The sequence below is a fragment of the Prionailurus viverrinus genome, chromosome D3 (assembly GCF_022837055.1).
Source record: "Prionailurus viverrinus isolate Anna chromosome D3, UM_Priviv_1.0, whole genome shotgun sequence".
Lineage (NCBI taxonomy): Eukaryota > Metazoa > Chordata > Mammalia > Carnivora > Felidae > Prionailurus > Prionailurus viverrinus.
The window spans coordinates 24,362,633-24,383,289 of NC_062572.1; the positions used below are offsets into that span (position 1 = coordinate 24,362,633).

At 45.8% G+C, this 20,657-nt stretch overlaps 1 protein-coding gene across 5 annotated transcripts in view; it reads left to right on the forward strand.

Annotated features, from left to right (window-relative positions):
• Nucleotides 1–19,616, forward strand: part of THOC5 (THO complex subunit 5) — a 31,378-nt gene extending 11,762 nt beyond the window's left edge. For 3 of the 5 annotated variants that reach the window (XM_047827834.1, XM_047827833.1, XM_047827832.1), the window contains exons 8-21: nucleotides 969–1,101; nucleotides 1,823–1,855; nucleotides 3,360–3,437; nucleotides 4,357–4,397; nucleotides 4,641–4,740; nucleotides 6,117–6,225; nucleotides 9,831–9,932; nucleotides 10,502–10,598; nucleotides 11,192–11,306; nucleotides 12,593–12,696; nucleotides 12,831–12,918; nucleotides 15,527–15,642; nucleotides 16,553–16,743; nucleotides 19,412–19,616. In XM_047827834.1, coding sequence (XP_047683790.1) covers nucleotides 969–1,101; nucleotides 1,823–1,855; nucleotides 3,360–3,437; nucleotides 4,357–4,397; nucleotides 4,641–4,740; nucleotides 6,117–6,225; nucleotides 9,831–9,932; nucleotides 10,502–10,598; nucleotides 11,192–11,306; nucleotides 12,593–12,696; nucleotides 12,831–12,918; nucleotides 15,527–15,642; nucleotides 16,553–16,743; nucleotides 19,412–19,475 — 1,371 coding nt within the window. In that variant the 3' untranslated portion in view covers nucleotides 19,476–19,616. The other 2 variants (XM_047827835.1, XM_047827836.1) reach the window with 2 other exon arrangements.
• The last annotated feature ends 1,041 nt before the right edge of the window (nucleotides 19,617–20,657 follow it).

Here is a 20,657-nt window from a genome sequence, read left to right on the forward strand (position 1 = left end):
TGTACATAGTGTGATATAGGGTCAGTTTCATTTTTTTTTCATGTAGGTATTCAGCTGGGTCATTTATTGAAAAGGCCATGCTTTCCCCACTGTTCTCCAGTGCCACTTTTGTCATAAATCAAATGTCCATGTAGGTTTGTGTGTCCTCTATTTGTCTTTCTATGCACCAGTATCACACTGGCTTATTTACGGTAGCTTTGTCAGAAGCCTTGATGTCCAGGGGCGCCTGGGTGGCTCAGTCAGTTAAGCAACCGACTTTGGCTCAGGTCATGATCTCACAATTTGTGGGTTCAAGTCCCTCATCGGGCTTTGTGCTGACAACTCAGAGCCTGGAGCTTGCTTTGCATTCTGTGTCTCCCTCTCTTTCTCTGCCCCTCCCCCACTCATGCTCTGTCTCTGTCCTTCAAAAATAAATGTTAAAAGAACTTATTAAGAAAAAAAATAGTTTAAGAGAAGTCTGATGCCCAGTAGTGTGTGCTCTAGCTTAATTTTTCAGGATTGTCTTGGTTGTTCTTGGCCCTTTGCATTTAACATGTAAATTTTAGAATCAGCTAGTCTATTTTCACCTGCTGGGATATAGACTGGGGTTGCATTGAATCTGGAGATCAGTTTGGAGTGAACTGATTTCAGGGCAGTCTTGAGTCTTCCAGGCCATTAACGTGGCCTTTCATTTCTCAAGCCTTTGTGTAGAGGCTTACACACCTTTTACTTACTTATTCTTAGGTAGTTTAAGTCTTCTTGATGCTCTTGGAAATGCTTCTTTTTTTTTTTTTTTTTTTTTTCATTTTCATACTGTTTGTTGCTTGTGTAAATTGATTTTTTTGTATTGACCTCTTATCTACCTATTCTGTTAACTTATCATGTATTTTTAACAGATAAAAAAACTATCATAGTAACTCAGCAGCCACCTCTTCACATGTGGACTGCCTACAAAGGGAAAATAAAAATCCTTCTTTTGTTGCATGCAGGCTTCCCTCCCAGTGCAAGAGTACCTATTCATGCCGTTCGACCAGGCTCACAAGCAGTATGAGACAGCTAGACATCTGCCACCGCCTCTCTATGTCCTCTTTGTCCAGGCCACTGCATATGGGCAGGCCTGTGGTGAGTATGGGGACTGGGTGAGGAAGAGGGGCTGTGGGAGCAACAGCCGTGGCCGATTGAGTCATTTGGAAGCCCTGCCTGCTGAGGAAAGCTCCCTGGTCCTGCTCAGAAGTTCCCAGGTGACAGACGCTGCCTCCCCTCTGCACCGCCCAGCATGGCTGCTCTGACCAGCTGGCCTGAGGCTAGACTAACCTGGTGGGCATTTCAGAATGGATGGCTTTGAATCTTCAATGAGCCTGGCTGGTCGGCTAGTGGGTGTAGTGCCCTGGCAGCCTGCCTGCCTGGGCTCCCAGACACTCACCCCATCAAGGCATGCTTGGCAGGTGGATCAGCACTTCTTCTTCCGCTTCAGAGAGAGGACTTGGTGAACACAGGTCCCAGGCAGCTTTCCCAGACTTTCATGACGCCCAAACAGGCTGCATGTCGTTAAAGTGAATTACCAAGTGGGAAGATGTGTCTGCTTTAAGCTTATGGGCGACCCTTTACTCCATAGAGTTTTGAAAAGGTTTTGGAGACCTTACCTTTTGCCCTACTGCAGCTTTCACCCAGCACCTAAACTTTTCTTCTTCATCCCACCGCATCAAACAGACCTGTACAGCATCAGTGCATGCCTATCCTCCCAGCCATGGGCACCGACACATTACTGTCTCTCTTCTTGTGTCTTCCTGGTCCTCCTGGTCCTCTCCTTCCCTTTTGTTCTCCTTCTTGTTTCCATCATCAGCTCATATGAAATCCTCCCAGCCCCCTAGACAGGGTGAGTAATTTTCTTTTCTTTTGTGTTTAAACCCAACCTGTTTCCTTTCCCATTTTACTATAGAATTTCAGAATTAAGCTACCCAAAAGAACAGTTTGGCATTTGCCAGTGGTTGATGGGGGCATCTAGCTTGTTTGGGTGAGGTATGTTGGTTCATGCAGGGCTGTCAGAGAGCAGTGGCCGATCACCTGGAAGTATTATCTCAGCGGCCTTGCCAGGTAGAGGAAGTTTGTCATTCCTCTTTGGTGCAGTTGGGCAAGCCATTTCAGTCTCCTATGACTATCTGTGACCCGTATACCGTTTTGGTTTTTTTTTTTTAATGTTTGTTTATTTTTGACAGAGTGCCCAGGCGCATGAGTTGGGGAGGGACAGAGAGAGAGGGAGACACAGAATCTGAAACAGGCTCCAGGCTCTGAGCTATCAGCACAGAGCCCAATGCGGGGCTCGAACTCACGGACAGTGAGATCATGACCTGAGCCAAAGTTGGACACTCAACCAACTGAGCCACCCAGGTGTCCCCCTTATACCGTTTTGAATGGAGCAAGAGAGGTGGTGGCCTGTCTGACCTCCCAGTAGACCTACAAAGTTCCACAAAGGCAGGCCAGGTGTCACCTGGGGAAAGTGTCAGTCCTGGTGCAAGTGTCAGCCCTCTTATCTTCCTGTTTAAGACACCAAGCTCAAGTTGAATAGACCTAGTCTTGAATCCTAGCTTAGCTACTTCCTGGCTAATGTGTCTAACTTCTCTGAGCCTTGATTTTCTCATCTCGTGGCTATAGTAATAGTATGGTTCTCATAGAGTTGTTGTGAAGGTTAAACATTAATTTGAAAAACATAATGTTATAAGTACAATTACAAGCATCAGCTCATTTGGTCTTTGCCACCCAACCAGGCAGTTACCATTTGTCAAGACAGGATTTCTTTTCATAGATGCAGAAAGTGGGGCTCAGAGCAGTGAAATAACTTTCTAGGTGTTTAGGAATTAGTGGGGCAGGGACTCAGATCTGGGACTAAACTGCAGGGTCCAAGCTCCTGTGCACTGTCCTGCCTCCCAGTTAAATGTGACAGTACCAGCCAGCTGCTTAGTGTAGTACAGAATAGAGAGTAAGCAAGCACTGAGATGAGAACCGTTTCTGAGATGTGAACAGTTAGGGCGTCTGGATGAGAACCTTTAAGACAGCTGGCAGAGGAGTATTCCGTGGCTTTAGGCGCTAGGGTGGGATTACGCGTTGGTGTAAGCCTGAAAAGGGAAGCGTTCACCATAGTGTCAGGTGGTGCTTGTCTAAAATTTGCACTTTGGATTCTTTGTTTTCAGTAAATGATGGAAAAAAGCTTTAAGTTTCCCACCTTGTTCCTCCTCATGTGGAGAAAGGGCTTTTGCCTTTCCACCCCCAGTCAGTTAGGAGTTGTGACAAAGGCAGAAGAAATGCAGCCCCAGAGTTAGCCTGTTGTGTAGCTTAGCTCCTTCCCTCAGCAGCTGTCCTACAAAGTTTTTTCTTGCTCACAGATAAGACGTTGTCTGTCGCGATCGAAGGCAGTGTGGATGAAGCCAAGGCTCTATTTAAGCCTCCTGAAGACTCCCAAGGTAATGTGGTCGGGATCCTTCCCCGCGTCTTCCATAGCTGGGTCCAGGGGCACCAGGTCAACACCTCAGGACAGTGCTGGTCCTTTGGAAATTATCTGTACTCGTTCTGAGTAGCAGGGAGCTTGACTTTAATGTCTTAATGCTCAAGGGTAGACAGGGTAAAGCATTGGTTGTGGATTTTGGTCCTGCCACTCACTAGCTCACTGATCCTGGGAGAGTTCTTTAACATTTCTTTCTTTTTTTTTTTTTTTTTAATGTTCATTTATTTTTGAGACAGAGACAGAGCACGAGCAGGGGAGGGGCAGAGAGAGGGAGACACACAATCTGAAGCAGGCTCCAGGCTCTGAGCTATCAGCACAGAGCCCGACATGGGGCCCGAACCCATGAACTGTGAGATCATGACCTGAGCCGAAGTCAGACACTTAACCAACTGAGCCACCCAGGAGCCCCCTCTTTAGCCTTTCTGAGCCTCAGTTTACTTACTTGTCAAAACAGGATAGTAATACCTCATGTAAAATTATTGTGTCGATTAAATGAGGTCATACATGCAAAGTTCTTAGCATCATTCTTGGCACATAGCAACCCCTCAAGTTGTATGAACTGCTACTGCTGTTGCTATTTATATTACTGTTTCTACCACCACTACCAACAACGGGGGTGGGGCTTGTGGTCCATAGGATTGCATTAAAAAGCACCTTCAAAAATAGAGGCAGTTGGATTATGAGGCATTCCTCCTTTTTTTCTCGCATCACCATGTTTTCTATACTGAATCAGCAGCAGCAAATTAGTTTATCGTGTATTCTAAAGAAACCCGTTTACAAATGACAGAGTCTCAGCCCCTTTAAGCCCCATGGGTTGAGGCACTTTAGGAGCATTGGGAAGCTCCTTACCTCCAGATGCTTTCTCTCTGTGGTTGCAGATGATGAGAGCGACTCCGATGCTGAAGAGGAGCAGACCACGGTGAGAGCCGTTTGCCCTCCTGAGTGTGTCAAGCAGCTACACTGGGGCCTGCTAGTTGGCAGGTGCCATCTTCCCTAGAAGCAGAAGAAAGAGGTGGGAAAGAAAGAGCTGCTGGGGTCTGGCAGCTGGATAGCTGAAGCAGCAGGTTCCAGCCAGCGGGGCTGAGGCCCTGGCCAGTAGGGAGAAGGAAGGGGCAAATTCGTATGACCAGTGCTCATCTGATTTGATGTTTCCTTTGTCCAGAAACGCCGGCGACCCACACTGGGAGTTCAGTTGGATGACAAGCGCAAGGAGATGCTGAAGAGGCACCCACTATCTGTCATGCTGGACCTGAAGTGCAAAGGTCTGGCTCCCTTAGTTCTGGAGGATCCATAGCATTTGAGGCTTTTGCTAGCTGCAGGTGCACAAGGTTCAGCAAGGCAAAGTCCTGTTTGACCAAGAAAAGATTCTGGTTTCATATTTCTTTGTTTTTCATCATTGTTTTGCATGGAGTTTGATTTTTTTTCTCTAAGTCATAAGCATAACAACAGAGACGAAACTAGACACATAAGGGATGCTTGATAAAATTATACCAATTTCTGAATTGACTAAGTCAGATACACAGAACAAGTCACAAGAGTGTGCAGGATTCGAGTACTATGACCAGTGTGCTTAATTTCATACACATAAGTAGAAGTTTGTGTTCTGCAGAGAATGATTTGAAACTGGTTTTGTATGGATAAAGCAATATACACAGTATAAGAGCTAACTGTCACATGTAAGTTTCCCTCTCACCTGAGACTCCAGTCCTCGGTCTTACCTCCAAGGTCTTACCTCTTGGTGACAGATTTCTTACGTATTTTCTAGAACTATTCTATGTATTTAGAAGCTTTTATGCAAGTGTATATTTATCCCCTTCTCCTTTTAGTTTTTACACAAATGGAAACATACTCTACACACTTCACCTTTTTTTTAAAACTTGTTATTTTGAGATAATTTTAGACTCAGAAGAGTTGCCGTAATAATAGACTTCTCATGCTCTTCACTCAACTTCCCATAATGTCAGCGTCTTACTTAAGCATAGTACAGTGATCAAAACCAATGTTAATTTTATTGGTACAATTAACTAAACCACAGAATTTATGCAGATTTCCTTGTTTTTTCCACTAATGTCGTCCATTTTAGGATCCAGTCCAGGATCTCACATGACATTTAGTTGCCATGCCTCTTAGTCTCCTGCAGCCAGGACAGTCTTCTCCTCCTCAGTCTTCGCTTGTCTTTCATGACCTTGACATCTTTGAAGACCAGGTTTATTTACTATGTGGAAAAACTCAATTTGGCTTTGTCTGTGTTTTCTCCTTATCAGACTGAGCTTATGGGTTTGAGGGAGGAATACCATAGACATGGGTTCATCATCCCATCATATCAGGGGTACATGGTGTCACTGGTACTAACCTGGATCCACTTGGTGATCACTTGATTGCTCCCTTTCGATATTTTACTTTTTAGAAACAGCTAAGTCCAGCCCACACTCAAGGGGAGGGAAATGAATCTCCCCCTCTTGGAGAGAGGAGTTGCAAAGAATTTGTACACATTTTTTATTCAATATAAAATTGCCATTGAGTTTCTGTTTTTACAGTAAAAGCTCTTAAAAGCCTCGCTTTTATAGTCCCATAATACTGTAGACTCTGCCCTCATGTTCAACTTGTACATGGTCTTCTTTTCATCCTCCCCCTCCAGATGACAGTGTGCTTCACCTGACCTTCTACTACCTCATGAATCTCAACATCATGACGGTAAAGGCCAAAGTGACAACTGCCACGGAGCTGATCACCCCCATCAGTGCAGGGTACTGGGCAGGCGCTGTGGAGAGTGGGGCATGGGGGTGGGGGTGAGGAGAGCCTCTCTGCAGGCTGCTTTTGGTTCCTCGCGCACACTGGCTCTGAGGAGGTGCACTGCTCCGTTGACTTCTGTTGTCATGTCCACGTCTGGAAGTCCTGGCACCTCACTGGTATTTAGAAAGCACTTGCTGACTTAAGTTGGTCCTCTTACTACACAGCAGATGATAAAATGACTACAATGTATGGAAAATTGAGTAGGCAGGGAAGAGCAGCAGCTTGTTCTGACAAGTGGAAAGGTGTGAATGTAGAAATGGAATTTGGCAGACATGATGAGGTTGACAAATTTAGGCCTTCATTTACTCTTTCCCAAGGTGCTGGGACTTTTGCTTCATAGCCCAGCTCAATCCCAGGTTGTCCTTACCTGGCAGCAGGAAGAGGTTTTGAGGAGGGTGAGTGGAGGCACGGTAATGATGGCTACAGGTTCGGCATCCCCAGGAAGCGCCTGGCTGTGGCAGTCTTGTTCCACAGCTAGGAGTGGGAAGAAAGGAAAAGGGCCAAGAGGGCCTGAAATAGCCTCACAGGAGCACTACCCTGGCCTGGTACTCCTGCACACTTGAGTCTTTGGGTTGGCTATACAGAGACCACTGAGGGAGACACACAAGTCTGGTGCCTGGTGGGGTGGGGCTCTTCCCATGGCTGCCTGGTGTCCCTGTGTTCTCTACCCTACACTTACAGTCCATGCCCCCTTCAGGCCACAGCCTTGGTCCCTGGACTCAAGAGTTATTTGATCACGCTAGGGCACTCTGGATGAAATTGACCCTATTCTCACCTGACCCCAGCAGAGGGAGCCCAGGACTTGCTTCTTCAGAGTGCCCGGTTACACTGCCTGGCCAGAGCTCTCAGTCTAGCAGCTTGTGGGGCCTGGCCATGGTGGAGTTCTTGTTACCAGCATTCTGCCTGCTCACCTCTCAGATGTCAAACCTACTAAGAAGAGGGCTGCCAGCTGGCCTCAGTGCATACTTAACTCCAGCTTCTCCCTAAGCTTTGCACATGCAAGTACTGGGGACAGTACTGCTGAGTGGATACCAGCTGGGCTCAGAGCTCCAGTGTTTCCCGGGTCTGCCACTTATACCTGTGTGTGTACCTTTAGCCAAGTTTCCTGGCTTCTGAGGCTGGTTCCTCACTCTGGTCATGAATTGTAACACACTTCCAGGGTGTTTATGAAGGATCAGGTCTAGTGCTTAGCATAGGTGAAGCACTTGGCAATGACAGCTGGTAATGTCACACTTGGTAATGTGTTTGTCATCATGAATTTGCTTAACTCTTCACAATAACTTTACAAGGGGAGGAAACTACGACTATCATCGATAGATGGTCCGTGGCCCCAAAAGAGGGAGGGGATGCAAAAGGAAGCACCACCCTGAAACCAGGATTGTATATTTATGGGCCTTCAGGTGTTGTCTAGCTCATCCCCCTGTTTTTCAGATGGAGAAACTGAGGTCCAGGAGGCATCTGACCAGTTGTGGAAGCTCTGGGCCTAGAGTTCCAAACTGCCAGCTCAGAGGCCTTTGCTTAAGTACAGGCTGCTTTGGCCCCTGGAGATACCAGCCTGGTGTATGGTTCTATTTATTCATCTACTATAATACAAGGATACTTTTTTTTCTCCCTGATATAATCACAGTCTCACACTAATTCCTTAATATCATTCAATATCCATTCAGAGTTCAAATTTCACTGATTTTCTCTTAGTGTTTTTTGTTAGTTGTTTTTATAGTTTGGGTTTTGAATCTGGATCTTTATAAGGTCCACATGTTGCAATTGGGTGAAGCTTCTCTCAAGCATCTTTTCATCTGAATGTCCCTGCCATCTGTTTGTCAAAGAGAATGGGTTGTTTGTAGGTTTCCCCAGTCTGGATTTTGATGATTGCATCCTTGCATTAGAATTTAGTGAGTTACTACCTTCCTGGGTATTTCATGTTAATTATAGTTAGGTTTAGAGGCTTGGTGAGATTCCACTTTGATTTTTTTGCAGGAGGGATGAGGGAGCAGGATGGTATAAATGTTGAGTGCTTCCATCAGGAGGCACAGGCTGTCTCTATTTTTGTGGCGTTAGCAGCACTGATGACTGTTGCCAGGATCTCTTAATTCGTTAGGAAATTGATGTTCTTCATACAAACATTTTAACATTTAACCAGCCATGCTGAATTTTCTTCAAGAAATTATTTTACAGAATGATCTCCATTAGGACATTTTGAGTCACTACTAATCAGTTTTTCATTAAGTCATTAAACTATTTTTAATGATTTTCCACTTTTACTTACCAAATTCTTAATCCCTTTTTAGCTATTACTATTTTACAACAAAGATTTGACTGAGTAGTTTTTTGTTTTGGTGTTGTGTTTTTATGACTGTATATAATCTCTCCTTTTATGTCCATTATCTTCACCAAATTCGGTTGTCCTGAACCACATATTACCGATGCAAATTTTTCAAGATTTGATTCTTTCATTAGGTTTTGTTAATTAGAAACCGTTATTGTGGAGTTTTAGCTGTTCTGTTTATTTTTGTTGACTCCTGATTCATTCTATTTATTAGTAATAGTCACTAAATAATATTGGCCAAATGACTGACAATTCTTATTTCTAGCCAGTTCTCCATGAAAAGCAGTGAGGTGGGGCAGAGAGACTCTGGGAGAGACAGGAAACCAGGAAGAGTCAAAGCTGCCACCGCCCCGCTGCTAAATTCTTAAAGTCATGCCTGGGCTCTGAGCAGTAAGATTAGCCCATTCTGCCTGAGTTGCTCCTGATGCCAGACCTGGAAAGATGAAGGAGAACCCCTGCTGGTTGAGAGAAAGACTGAGCCTTGTCCTTTGTGATCAGATTACTCCATTATCCTCTTCCTCTCCCCTCCCCTCTCCATCCCTTCTCCACTTGTCAGCGTTTAATTACAGGCTGTGCCCTAACCATTCCAGATGGGTGGCGGTGATGCTGTCTCTCTGCTTATAGCCCTGGGTCACCTTGTGTCCAGCGCATGTGATAATGTCTTTTCCTCGGAACATAAAGGGGACCTTTTCTGTGAGTGGCATGAGATTTGGTCAAAGTGAGATAGACACACCATTAAAGCTGTTTACTTGCTCTTTGGGGGTAGAAAGGAATCTCTTCTGCTGTTATGAAAATTGTGATTATTTTATCTCCAGTGTCACAGAGCTTTGCTCCCCTGAAGGTAAGGCCTTGGTCACCATATACCTCTCTTAAAGGGATAGGGTTTTCAAAAAATTTAGTGTGTAGGAGTACTACTGTCTTTGATCAGACAGTGCAAATCCCTACTCTAGCACTTATTAGTAGTGTGATCTTAGACAAGCCATATCTTTCAAAGCCTGAATTTCTTCTCTGTAAAATGGAAATGGTCATACCTCATAGAGTGTGAGATCTGGTGACCTCAAGTATAAAGAGTTATGGTCTGTCCTCCCTCCACTGTCCTGGCCCACAGGAAGCATTCAGTAAATGGTAGCATGATCATTAGTGATAGGTGGCAAAACTATCCCCAGATGCCCAAGTCTGCCTCAAGGCAAGGCATTGGCTAGTGTTTTCACTGCGGTCTTATCCCTTTTCCAGTGACTTGCTGTCTCCTGACTCAGTCCTGAGCTGTTTGTATCCAGGGGATCATGGAAAGAAGACTCCGAATCCAGCCAATCAGTATCAGTTTGATAAAGTTGGGTGAGTCAGCAGTGTTTCCTCCTTTCCCAGTCTCTTTGCTTTGGAGTTTCTCTGGCAGCTCAAGCCCAGCATTAAAGACCTGTTAGGGTCAGAGGCCTATCAGGGGGCAAGGGAGACCCTGGAGCTTGAGGGAGTGCTATGTCAAAAAAAGGGAACACAAGGGGCAAATGAAGGTCATGGAATAGTGAGGAAGGGTGGAAGGATCAAACTTGGAGGACATGATAAGAACACATGAGAGGATAACATGGTTTAACATTCAATTCTCTGAGGATTAAAAACCTGAAAAATATTTTATAAATTGGTGGACTGGTGAAGAAATCAAAGGCATTGACTTTATATTGAGACTTGAGACTTGCTTATGAGCTGGGGGGAAGAGAAAAGGGAACATGGGAGAGGTGAAATTCACAGTAGGAAGGTGATGAAGTTTAGAGACTTTGCTGGCAGCCGAGCTGTGAGTGTGGCCTAGCCTGTGAGACCCTCCATTTCAGGGGCATGGGAGGAAGGCTGTATCCTGGGACCACTGCAGAAAGGACTTATAAAATCATTTTATGCTGTGTTCTTTTCTGCAGCATCCTGACTTTGAGAGACTACGTACTTGACCTAGGTCACCCCTATTTGTGGGTACAGAAGCTAGGTGGCCTCCACTTCCCCAAAGAGCAGCCCCAGGTGTGTACACTGTGGATCCAGTCTCCTTGGCTAAGGATCTCTACTTCCTCACCCCCCAGACAGACTCCAGAAAGGCTTTGGATGGCCTTTGAGGGCTTTGAAGTATCAGAATGCTTTTCCTTGGGGCTATGGTCTGTCCTCCCTCCACTCAGGATACTAAAAATGTCTGAGGCCCACAAATGTGTAGGTACCTTTGGTTCTCCCTGAGCCTGGTAGCCCTCGAGATGAAAGTAACTTGAGTCCTTGCTCTGGGTGCTACATGACTCCAGGCTCCACCGCCCCTCAGTCTGGTGTACAAAGGTGCCAAAAATGAGGCATCACCAGAACCCCAAGGGATCTGGCATCTGGCACCTTAGCAGAAGCCTTCCTTTCTCAGGAGCTGGCCAGGCCTCTTGAGATTCCAGCATCCTATATTCCTACTGGAACTCAGCATCTGGCCTGTCACAGCAGGTGAACCCTGCCATTCCCATAAGGTGCCCACCTCAGGGTGTGTGTGGTCCTGGCTGCCATTGGCAAGGAGGGCCTAGGAGAGGCAATGCCTGGAGACAACAAGGACAGGGGGCACTCAGGGTGCTTCTCGCTGTCGTCTACAGCACACGGTGATTGCTGACCACTCGCTGAGCGCCAGCCACATGGAGACCACCATGAAACTGCTGAAGACCAGGGTTCAATCCCGCCTGGCCCTCCACAAACAGTTTGCATCCCTGGGTAAGCTGATGTGTGGCTGTGGCTTAAGGCCTATTTGGACAACACAGGGACAAAGATGACTTAGTCCTTCACTCAGGTGTCTTAAATCCTGATGACACTGCCTGGCTCTTGCTGAGCAGAGGTGTTGGCAGGACCTCTGAGGAGAGCTACAGGTCCATCCAGGCAGGGATCTTAACTCCCCTCAGGACTATCAGGGCTGTCCCAGCTCACAAAAGAGACCCAAAGCCTCCTGGGTGGTCCAGGTTAGTGGACTGGTCAGGAACAACTTACTGTAGGTTAGCGCATGTCAGATTTGGGTGTACATTCCAACAGATATTTAGTAGAAATCCATTCATGCTTTGTAGAGCTTACATTTAGCTTATTTGATACAGCTATCCAGGGATCCACCCCCTCATACCTCCCTTGAGACTGACTGAGCTAACATCCTCCAGGGTGAGGATGAACCCCAGTGTTATTCATAAGCTCCCAGGTGATTCTGAGCCATTGAGCTAACGAGCCATTGACCAAGGTGGTGGCCATATCGGTGTTCCTTTTCGTTTACTCATTCAGTAAATACTTGTTGAGGACTTACCATGTATAAGGCACTTGAGGGGAAGTGAGGATTGAGATCTTTCTGACTGAAAAGAATCACTCTCAGGAAAGGCATTAGGTTTCCAGGACCCATCTGGAGTCCTTACCCATCTGGGGCAGTTCTTGTATTCCACATGGACCCTGATCCCTGCAGGGCAGCATTGTTTGTGGGTTTCTTCCCCATCACCATTGCTAAAGTTGTTTTGTCCCAAGGTTGGATGATTGTCATCCTAGACAGCATTTACTGTGTTGGCATATTTGTGGATTGAAACACCAGCAGGAATTTGCCCTGGAGCAGTTCTCTAACTCTTCTCCCTTAGAGAAACTGACACAGAACTCTTCAGTCATTTTCTCCATCAAGGTCAGCTGTGGGAAAACAGCCCTCTTGGCTATTTGATCTAATTAACAGTCACTGCTGCAGAGGCACCATCACTGGTTCTGGCTGCCAGGGGGGTTTTGTTTTGCTGGCCATCATGTGCATTAAAGATAAAGCACCATGAATGCTGGTGCTAGGTCCAGCCACAAGCACATAGCAGGGGTGAAGGTCAGGTTGGTGTGCCTGGATTCCTAGCACATGTTGTTGACCAGGGCACCTACTGAATGCTTCATGTATCTGGAGAGCTGGCAGGGCCACCTGAGCCCTCCAGATGATCCTAGTTACCCAGCTGTGGCATCTGATTTCTACCTGTAATACCACCTGACTTGCTGTCTTTTAGAACATGGCATTGTACCAGTTACCAGTGATTGCCAGTACCTCTTTCCTGCAAAGGTTGTCTCCCGCCTGGTAAAGTGGGTGACAATTGCCCATGAGGATTACATGGTAAGTGGAGGAGTGACACGTCACCCTTGCTGTCCCAAAGACCCATATCATCTTTTAGCTCCTGCCCTTCCCCTAGAAGGGCAAGGGATTTGACTGGAGGATCCAGGAATTCCCTCCTCTGTGGTGACTTCTAGGAGCTGCATTTCACCAAGGACATTGTGGAGGCGGGACTGGCTGAGGACACCAATCTTTACTACCTGGCACTCGTGGAAAGGGGCACAGGTAATTGCTCTTCTGATCACAGTGGTAGGCCGGGGAGCTAATAAGAATAAAACATTCCTGAAGGTTGCCCAAAGAAAGCAAAAGATCCTAGAATCTTGCTGGGGTGACTTAGCAAATAGTAGTAATGATTGTAAGAGCCACCATTCAGTGAGGACTTGTTCTATAACACAGCCACATACATGTTTTATCTCATTTAATCCTCATGACTGGGAGTGGTAATGCAAGTACCCCCTGCTTTCCTAAAATTTGCATTCCACCACTTTGCTTTTGCACAAACCCTACATTAGTGCTGTTTTCGCTAACTGAAAGAAAGGAGGATGTTCACCTTTGCAAGAAAAACCATTACTGTACTAATATAGGTCTTGTGTAAAAGTAAAGTGGCATTAATGCTCGAAAAGTTAAGTGGGCGATGCTCCTCTCCTTATGCCATTTTGACTTACGGAAGGTTTCATAGGAACACTGTACTTTTGGATAGCAGGGGAAACCCGTATTCCCATTTTATAGGTGAGGAAATTGAGGCTTTGTCACAAATGCGATCTGAGCCTGAGCACTTAGCCCTTTGCTTTACTGTTCTCTAAAAGCAGATACCTGTTCTTCCTCCTCTTCACAGAAGGGCCAACAAACCACTCTCAGTTTGTGAAGTGCAGGGTAGTAGGACCTTCTTCCCTGTCTGCTGTTCTGTACTCACTTTGGAGGCATCAAAAGCTGTGATTCCTCACGGCTGTCCTGGAGTCTAATTGGCCACAGCTTTCTGTGGAGCCACCTGGGTGCTGCCTGTGGAGCTGTTTTCTAGCTCCTGCCTCGGCAAACCTGCCGCTGCCCACGGAATCTGACCCCTGGGGCTCGGTGCTGTAGCTGCAGAGCTCAGGGTTGGTTGTCTGTGGGTCTAAGTGCGAGAAATACAAGGAAAGGTTGCACTCTGTGATATTAGAGTTTCTCTACCTTGGTTTCTTGCCTTTTGTATGTTTTAAAAATATCCTGAGTAAATTAAATATTTTAGATACTATTGAGGTCCCCAGGGCACTTCATGCTTTCATTCTCTCCCTCAACAATTGGTGACTCCTATTTGGAATTTGTACATTTGCTTCCCATCCTTTTCACTTTCAAAAATCACTTTTGTCTCATCCCTAAATAACACAGAATACTGTTTTGAAAAGGCACAAATATGTAGTCCAAGAAATTTATAAAGCCCCAAGAGGGGGAAGTCACTAGAAGACATCACTCTGCTTCCTGGTTGACCAGGTGAAAGCTTATGTAGGTAGTAAGTGTTCTAGATCCATAACAGAGTGAATGTGATAACTAAAATTTTCATAAGATGCATTGCAGAATTTGAAAATTTAAGAGTGAAATTTAAATAAGTGCACAGCAGTTATAGAAAAATATTTTCTCCATAGGATGACGTTCACTTTTACCACCAATGCACTGTGTATATGTGTGTGTGTGTGTGTGTGTGTGTGTGTGTGTGTGTGTGTATGTATACGTATACATATACATACGTATACACATACACACTCACGTATATGCATATACACATACACACAGAGACACATGAATAATCCTTTATTTTACAACAGATCAGTTTGAAAATTTTACATAGTATGGGTTAAAAACAAAACTTAACTGAATAGAGATAAATCCAGAAATATATGCCAACTGTTAGGACAGAAGCAATACAACAGAGAAAGGACTCACTTTTTAATAAATGTGGTCGCAGCTGTCAGGGAAGAATTGTCTGAACCTCCACTCTCTTGTCCTCTGTTATTTGAATTACTGGTGTGTCATAGTTCTTTTCCCCCCCCCATAAATAATGAGAAAGGAATAGCATATCTAGCGCATTCGTGGTAAAAGTGAATGTCATCCTATGGAGAAAAGCAAAGGCTGCCGCCAGAGAAAAAATGAATATGTTAAAAAATACAACTGTTTCCTGTAAGGACTATGAACACAGCTTTGATATCAGACAGTTGTAGTTGAGCTCAGCACTGCTGCTTTGCAACTGTTTGATCTTAAAGAAGTGTCTATGAGAGCCTCAGTTTCTTTATAGGTAAAATGGAGATGATAATAATGGTATCCATCTCCTACAGTCATTGGTAGGTTGAAATAAACCTGAAGTAAAATGTATATAAAGGGCTTAGCACAGTACTTGGAATACAGTAAGTACTCCGTAAATGTTGGGTATTAAAAAGTTTCACATAACGAAATACACAAAAAGAAAACAATAGAGAAAATATGTTGATGTAACAGCTAATACACAATATTGTTAGAAAAAAACAGTAAGCCTTCATGTGGGAAAATCCTTAACTTGTGGGCAAAGAAAGAAATGCCAGTTAAACTTCTGTCAAAGGAGCAAATATAACACTTGGGCAGACCCAGTGTGGACCAGATCCTGGAGAGTCCACGCACCTCTGCATCCTTAGAGGGACCAGAGTCACAGGACTTCACATTCTGCAGCCTGGCAATTCTACTTCAGAGATTATAGAACAAAAACAAAAGACCAGAATGTTCTGTGCAGTACTCGGATTAATGTAAGACAAAGATCCAATGGGGAGGGTCCGTGGCTGGCAAGCTGGGTCTCAGAACTGATTTTTCCTCCTTCCCCCTCCCTTCCCAGCCAAACTCCAAGCTGCCGTGGTGCTGAATCCTGGCTACTCCTCCATCCCACCCATTTTCCAGCTGTGTCTGAACTGGAAAGGAGAGAAAACCAATAGCAACGATGACAACATTCGGGTAAGGCTCTGATGGGGGGTAACGGGAGGAGTGGGGAGAGCCTCCTTGGTGAGATGGGAGGTGGCAGAACCTACTGCAGCTGAAAGCTTGCCCACTGGCGTGATCCTAGGGACAGAGGGACCTGCCAGGATTTGTAGAATTTGCTGGAGTCTGTGTGGTATAGTAGAAGAAAAAGCCTAGACCCATCTTTTTTTTTTTTTTTTTTTTTAATTTTTTTTTTTCAACGTTTATTTATTTTTGGGACAGAGAGAGACAGAGCATGAACGGGGGAGGGGCAGAGAGAGAGGGAGACACAGAATCGGAAACTGGCTCCAGGCTCCGAGCCATCAGCCCAGAGCCTGACGTGGGGCTCGAACTCCCAGACCGCGAGATCGTGACCTGGCTGAAGTTGGACGCTTAACCGACTGCGCCACCCAGGCGCCCCATCCATCTTAACAACTTACCTAGTTTGGGGTCACCCCATTTTAAAATGGAGATAATATAAATACTTGCTTTGAAAAGTAGTTGTCTTGGGCTTCTGTAGAATTGTGAACAAACTCGGGAGCACAGATGTGGTGGGATGAGATGGTGTATAAGATCATTGCAGCTATTAATTATTAATTTATTCTGTTGATTTGATGCTGTAGTGGTCTTCTGGCCGTGGATCATGCTTTTAACCCTAATACTTTCTGACTTAGATCTTATCTTGAGATTTCTTCTTTACATGCCTCCATCTTTTTGGCTGTGCAAGTATTGGGCAGGAAAAGTTATGGGTCAGAATCAGGAAGACCCTGTTGTCCTGAGGACAAGCCCGTCTTGCCTGAGATGGTGTGACCCAGCTCCTGCAGAGGCCCGGCTGTGGTTGTTGTGGAGCTGCCAGACCCACTCAGTCTGAAGGTAGTGCTAGGTTCCTGGCTCTCCCACTCCTTAGGCCATGGAGAGCGAGGTCAACGTGTGCTACAAGGAGCTCTGTGGCCCCCGACCCAGCCATCAGCTCTTGACCAACCAGCTGCAGCGCCTATGTGTGCTGCTGGACGTCTACCTGGAGACGGAGAGCCACGACGACAGCGTGGAGGGGCCCAAGGAATTTCCCCAGGAGAAGATGTGTCTGCGGCTTTTCAGGTGAGGGGAGGGGTGGGAGCGCTGGGGCTCTGGGTGCCTTCAGCCCTGCCTCTCTCAGGGATTTGGGGCAGAGATCAAAGCCTGGCATGGAGGGTGTGTGTGTTCCCAGGTGTGCTTGTCTGTGTTCACAGTGGAAATTAAAATTCCATAGCTGGATTTTCTGGAGAGAGCTTGCTCCCTCCTTCCTGAAACTTTCCCTGCAGCCCACTTCTACCATCCTGGCCCAGTTGTTCTTCACGAGCACCCCCTGAAGGTGGGCCACCCACTAAGTGAGCAGCACCAGACCACAGACCAAGAAGATGTAGCTGAACTTCCTGTGCTTTTTCTGGAAAACAACAGGGTTCGCTTTTCTCTGTCCAAATAAGCTTTTTAAACTACATATAGCCCCAGCAGTCCCAGGGTATGCCCTACTCTTCCTGGGGTGCTCACAAGTCTGCCACAACCACAGCTTTAGGCAGTCGGGCATCGTGGAAGGAACCAGCTCTGAAATACCATAAACATAAGTGCAAATCTCTGCTTTGTTCCTCACCAGCTGTGTGACCTTGGCAGAGTCACTTTAGCTCTGGGCCTATTTCCTAAAGGCTGAAGTAGAAGTATACAGTCTGGCTCATGAGGAATTAGAGATAAATTATGTCAGCTATGAGAATGATTCCTGGCACAGACGGGGGCTCACAAAATGCTGTTAGGTCCTGACATCTTGGTGTTTAGCCTGTCTGTGCTCATGGCACTTCTAGCCAATGTTCCATTTCACTTTTGTCAGGTCCTTTCTCTCCCTTCCATCCCCCTAACTCATGTTCTTGTTCTTAAAAGAGTCAGTTTCAAAACTCCAGAGTCCACACTATTCAGGTATCCTCTCCCTTTTGAGCAAGCAGCTGGGGAGAAATGGTGTCTGGGAGAGGGGAAGGGCACATCCCCCCTATTCCCTGTCGGTCTAAAGGTGCCTTAACTGCCTGTCACCTTCTCTCAGATAGCCAGTGCCAGCCCCTGGAAGCTGTGCCAGCATCCTCCCGCCTCCATCTGGCACTTCCACCTGGCCTGGTTCTTCATGTTACCTGGTAATAACCAGTTCCAGCCCCCAAGTGGCTGCTGGGAGGCAGAGCAGTGACTAGGTGTTGGTGGCTTCTAGGACTTGCTCTCCCTGGTGGGTCTGTGTGAGAACTCAGTTCTTCCCACCTTCTCAGTCTGCTGTAACACATTTTCAGGGTGGAAGCTCTCACACGGTCAGTGTTTATTTTCTATTATCTAATGGTTCCCAAAGGATCTGTTTCCTGAAGTGCTTTTGTGTCACCCAGGCTGAGCTCTTCTGTCAGGGCATGCTGGGAAGGTATTCCTTTGGCTACTCAGATCCAATTAACTCCATGATTGGTGAGATGTGAGTTTCTTGGCCTAGAGTCCAGCTGACCACTGGGATCAGGCCAAGGGGCTGGGCTGCAAAGCGCTGGCCTGGCAGCAGGGGCCCGAGGTCTGGTCCTGCCTGTGGCTGGCTACTTTCAGCCTGTGGGTTCTCCATTAGCCACATGCCTAGACTCATCCAGGTGACTCTGTGCCCCTCTGGTGTTGGGAGGTATCTGTCATTGTGGTTATGAGCAAGGGCTTCAGGGCCAGAAAGATGTAGGTTCAAGTAGCAGCTCCTTCCTGTGCGGGGAGGTCTACATGTAGCCCCGTGAGCTTCAGGTTCCTCATCGGTAAAACAGCATCTCAGGTATTGATGATACCTGATTGATGATTGAGATACCAACCTCAGGTATTGTTGGGAGGATGAAATTAAACCAGATGTAGCTTGTAAAATGCCGAATATGATGTACGCAGAGTAAGCCCTCACGTAAATAAGTGGTTGCATTAGTGTTGGAATAAAAATCTTCTTTCTCCTCATCTCTACCATCACATAGACACACACCCCTCCTTCAGACTGGGATCCGGGATCCTTTCTAGTTACCAGTGAATGTCAGTCATAGGCAGACAAACAAAAGAGGCCCTGTAGCTGGACATCACTCACTGGAGTTGTGCAGCTTGGGGGCCCTGTGTGTTTGGCCTGGGGGCCCAGGATTATAGCCGAAGCACCTTAGCTTTGTAGCACTGGGGGCTTTGGCCATGGCTGTCAGTCGGCCTCTGGCCAGTAGGCTTTGGTGTCAGACCTGGTTTTGAATTTGGGCTGTGTACTTTCTAACCATAAAATCTCAGGCATTTTACCTTCCCGAGCCTGTTTCTTCATCTGTAAAACCTATAAAATGGTGGAAACAGCACCGGAGAGTAGTGAGTATAAAGCACATAGCTCTTTGCAGGCACTTAGTGCAGATTCTTTTCACTCCCAGACTCCTGCCTACATGGGACTCTCCTTGCAAAGGAGGATTTTAAGGTTTTCTCCTTTATTTTTCTTATTACAGAAATAAAATAACGTTTCTTGTTAAACATGCAGACAATAACAAGTAGTTCTGTAAAAATACTAAAAAGTGAGGGTACTCAAGCCCTGTGCCTGTTGTCAGTGTGGGTCCTTCCAGGTTTGTGTTCATGCATTTGCAAGCATTTATGTTTTACAGTCTGTGTTTCTCACAGTGTTCCTTTTCCCCCCAACAGCTGCATAGTTTTCCCTTGCGTGGATGAATTATAATTTATTTTTTCAGCCCAGAGGGTATGGTGTTAACTGATCTCCCATCTCCTGTTTCTCTAGGGGTCCCAGCAGGATGAAGCCATTTAAATATAACCACCCTCAAGGATTCTTCAGCCATCGCTGACCTCCCACTCAGCCTGCTGTTTCTCCCTAGGCCCTAAGTGCTGTGCCTCTGCTTTCTGTTCTGGCCCACAGGTGGCTCTTGATATTCTCCAAAGACAGATTTTTTTATTTCTAGCCTATTAAAGTGTCACTTAACCAAGTAGACTTTGTCTTGTGGTTCCCTGGGATGGAGGGAGGCAGGTTTGCAGTCTGGATGGGCAGTTGGGGGCCATGGCATGGTGTGAAAGAGCTTTCACACCTACGCTTTCCCTAGGTGGCCAAGAAAAGCAGAGTGCAGAAGATTCTGGTTCTGTCAAAGCATGCTGCCCTCTTGTCCCCACTCACCTTTCTTGTTCCTGCTTTGGACAATTATCTTGTTTGTTACCCCAGGTCCCTGCTCTTAGGAGGTGGCTGGGGAAGGCCAAGTCAGCATAGCACAAAAAGCAAAAGCTCTTTTCTCCCTCCACTAACTTTGTCAGTGCCTCCAATGGCCATTCTCTCCGTTGGATGTTATAAACATGTGAAAGTATAGCACACATAGAAGACCAATACAAGGAATAATTGTACGTATTGCCAGATTTCCTGAAGTTGATGAAGATGGTGTTGGGGAGCCTCATGCAGAGCTATCATCTAGTGAGGCTCTGGCAGAGTGAGACCAGGTGACATCTGAGGAGAATATTCATGATGCTGACATGATAGGTGCCTCAAGAAATAACAGCTTGACTCTCAAAGAATTAAGAGAAGTCCTAGGGAAATAGGTAAAACCCTCTTAAATGTTTGCAAAGCGATCTCTTTTATAATTCTGTAAAAATCAAAGTGAAGGATGGCATGAAGTGTTCTTGGATAGTTTTGTCAGGAAAATTATTCCCCATTCCCTCAAAAAAAATCCATATTCAATTCATTATTTAAGAAATAAGATAGAAAGATGGAGCTAAGAATTATCACATACTTGGGGCACCTGGCTGGCTCATTTTGGAAGAGCATGCAGCTCTTGATCTCATCATGAGTTCAAGCCCCATGTTGGGCATAGAGATTACTAAAGAAATAAACTAAAAAAAAAAAAAAAATTACATACTTCCAAGTATAATCTATAAAGCTTTTCAACTGCAAGATGAATATCTACTCTTGTAGCAACTGTTAATATACATCAATTTTATTTTTGTGACAGTCCCAGTCATGAGGCTTTTTTCTTGGGTCTCCTGGG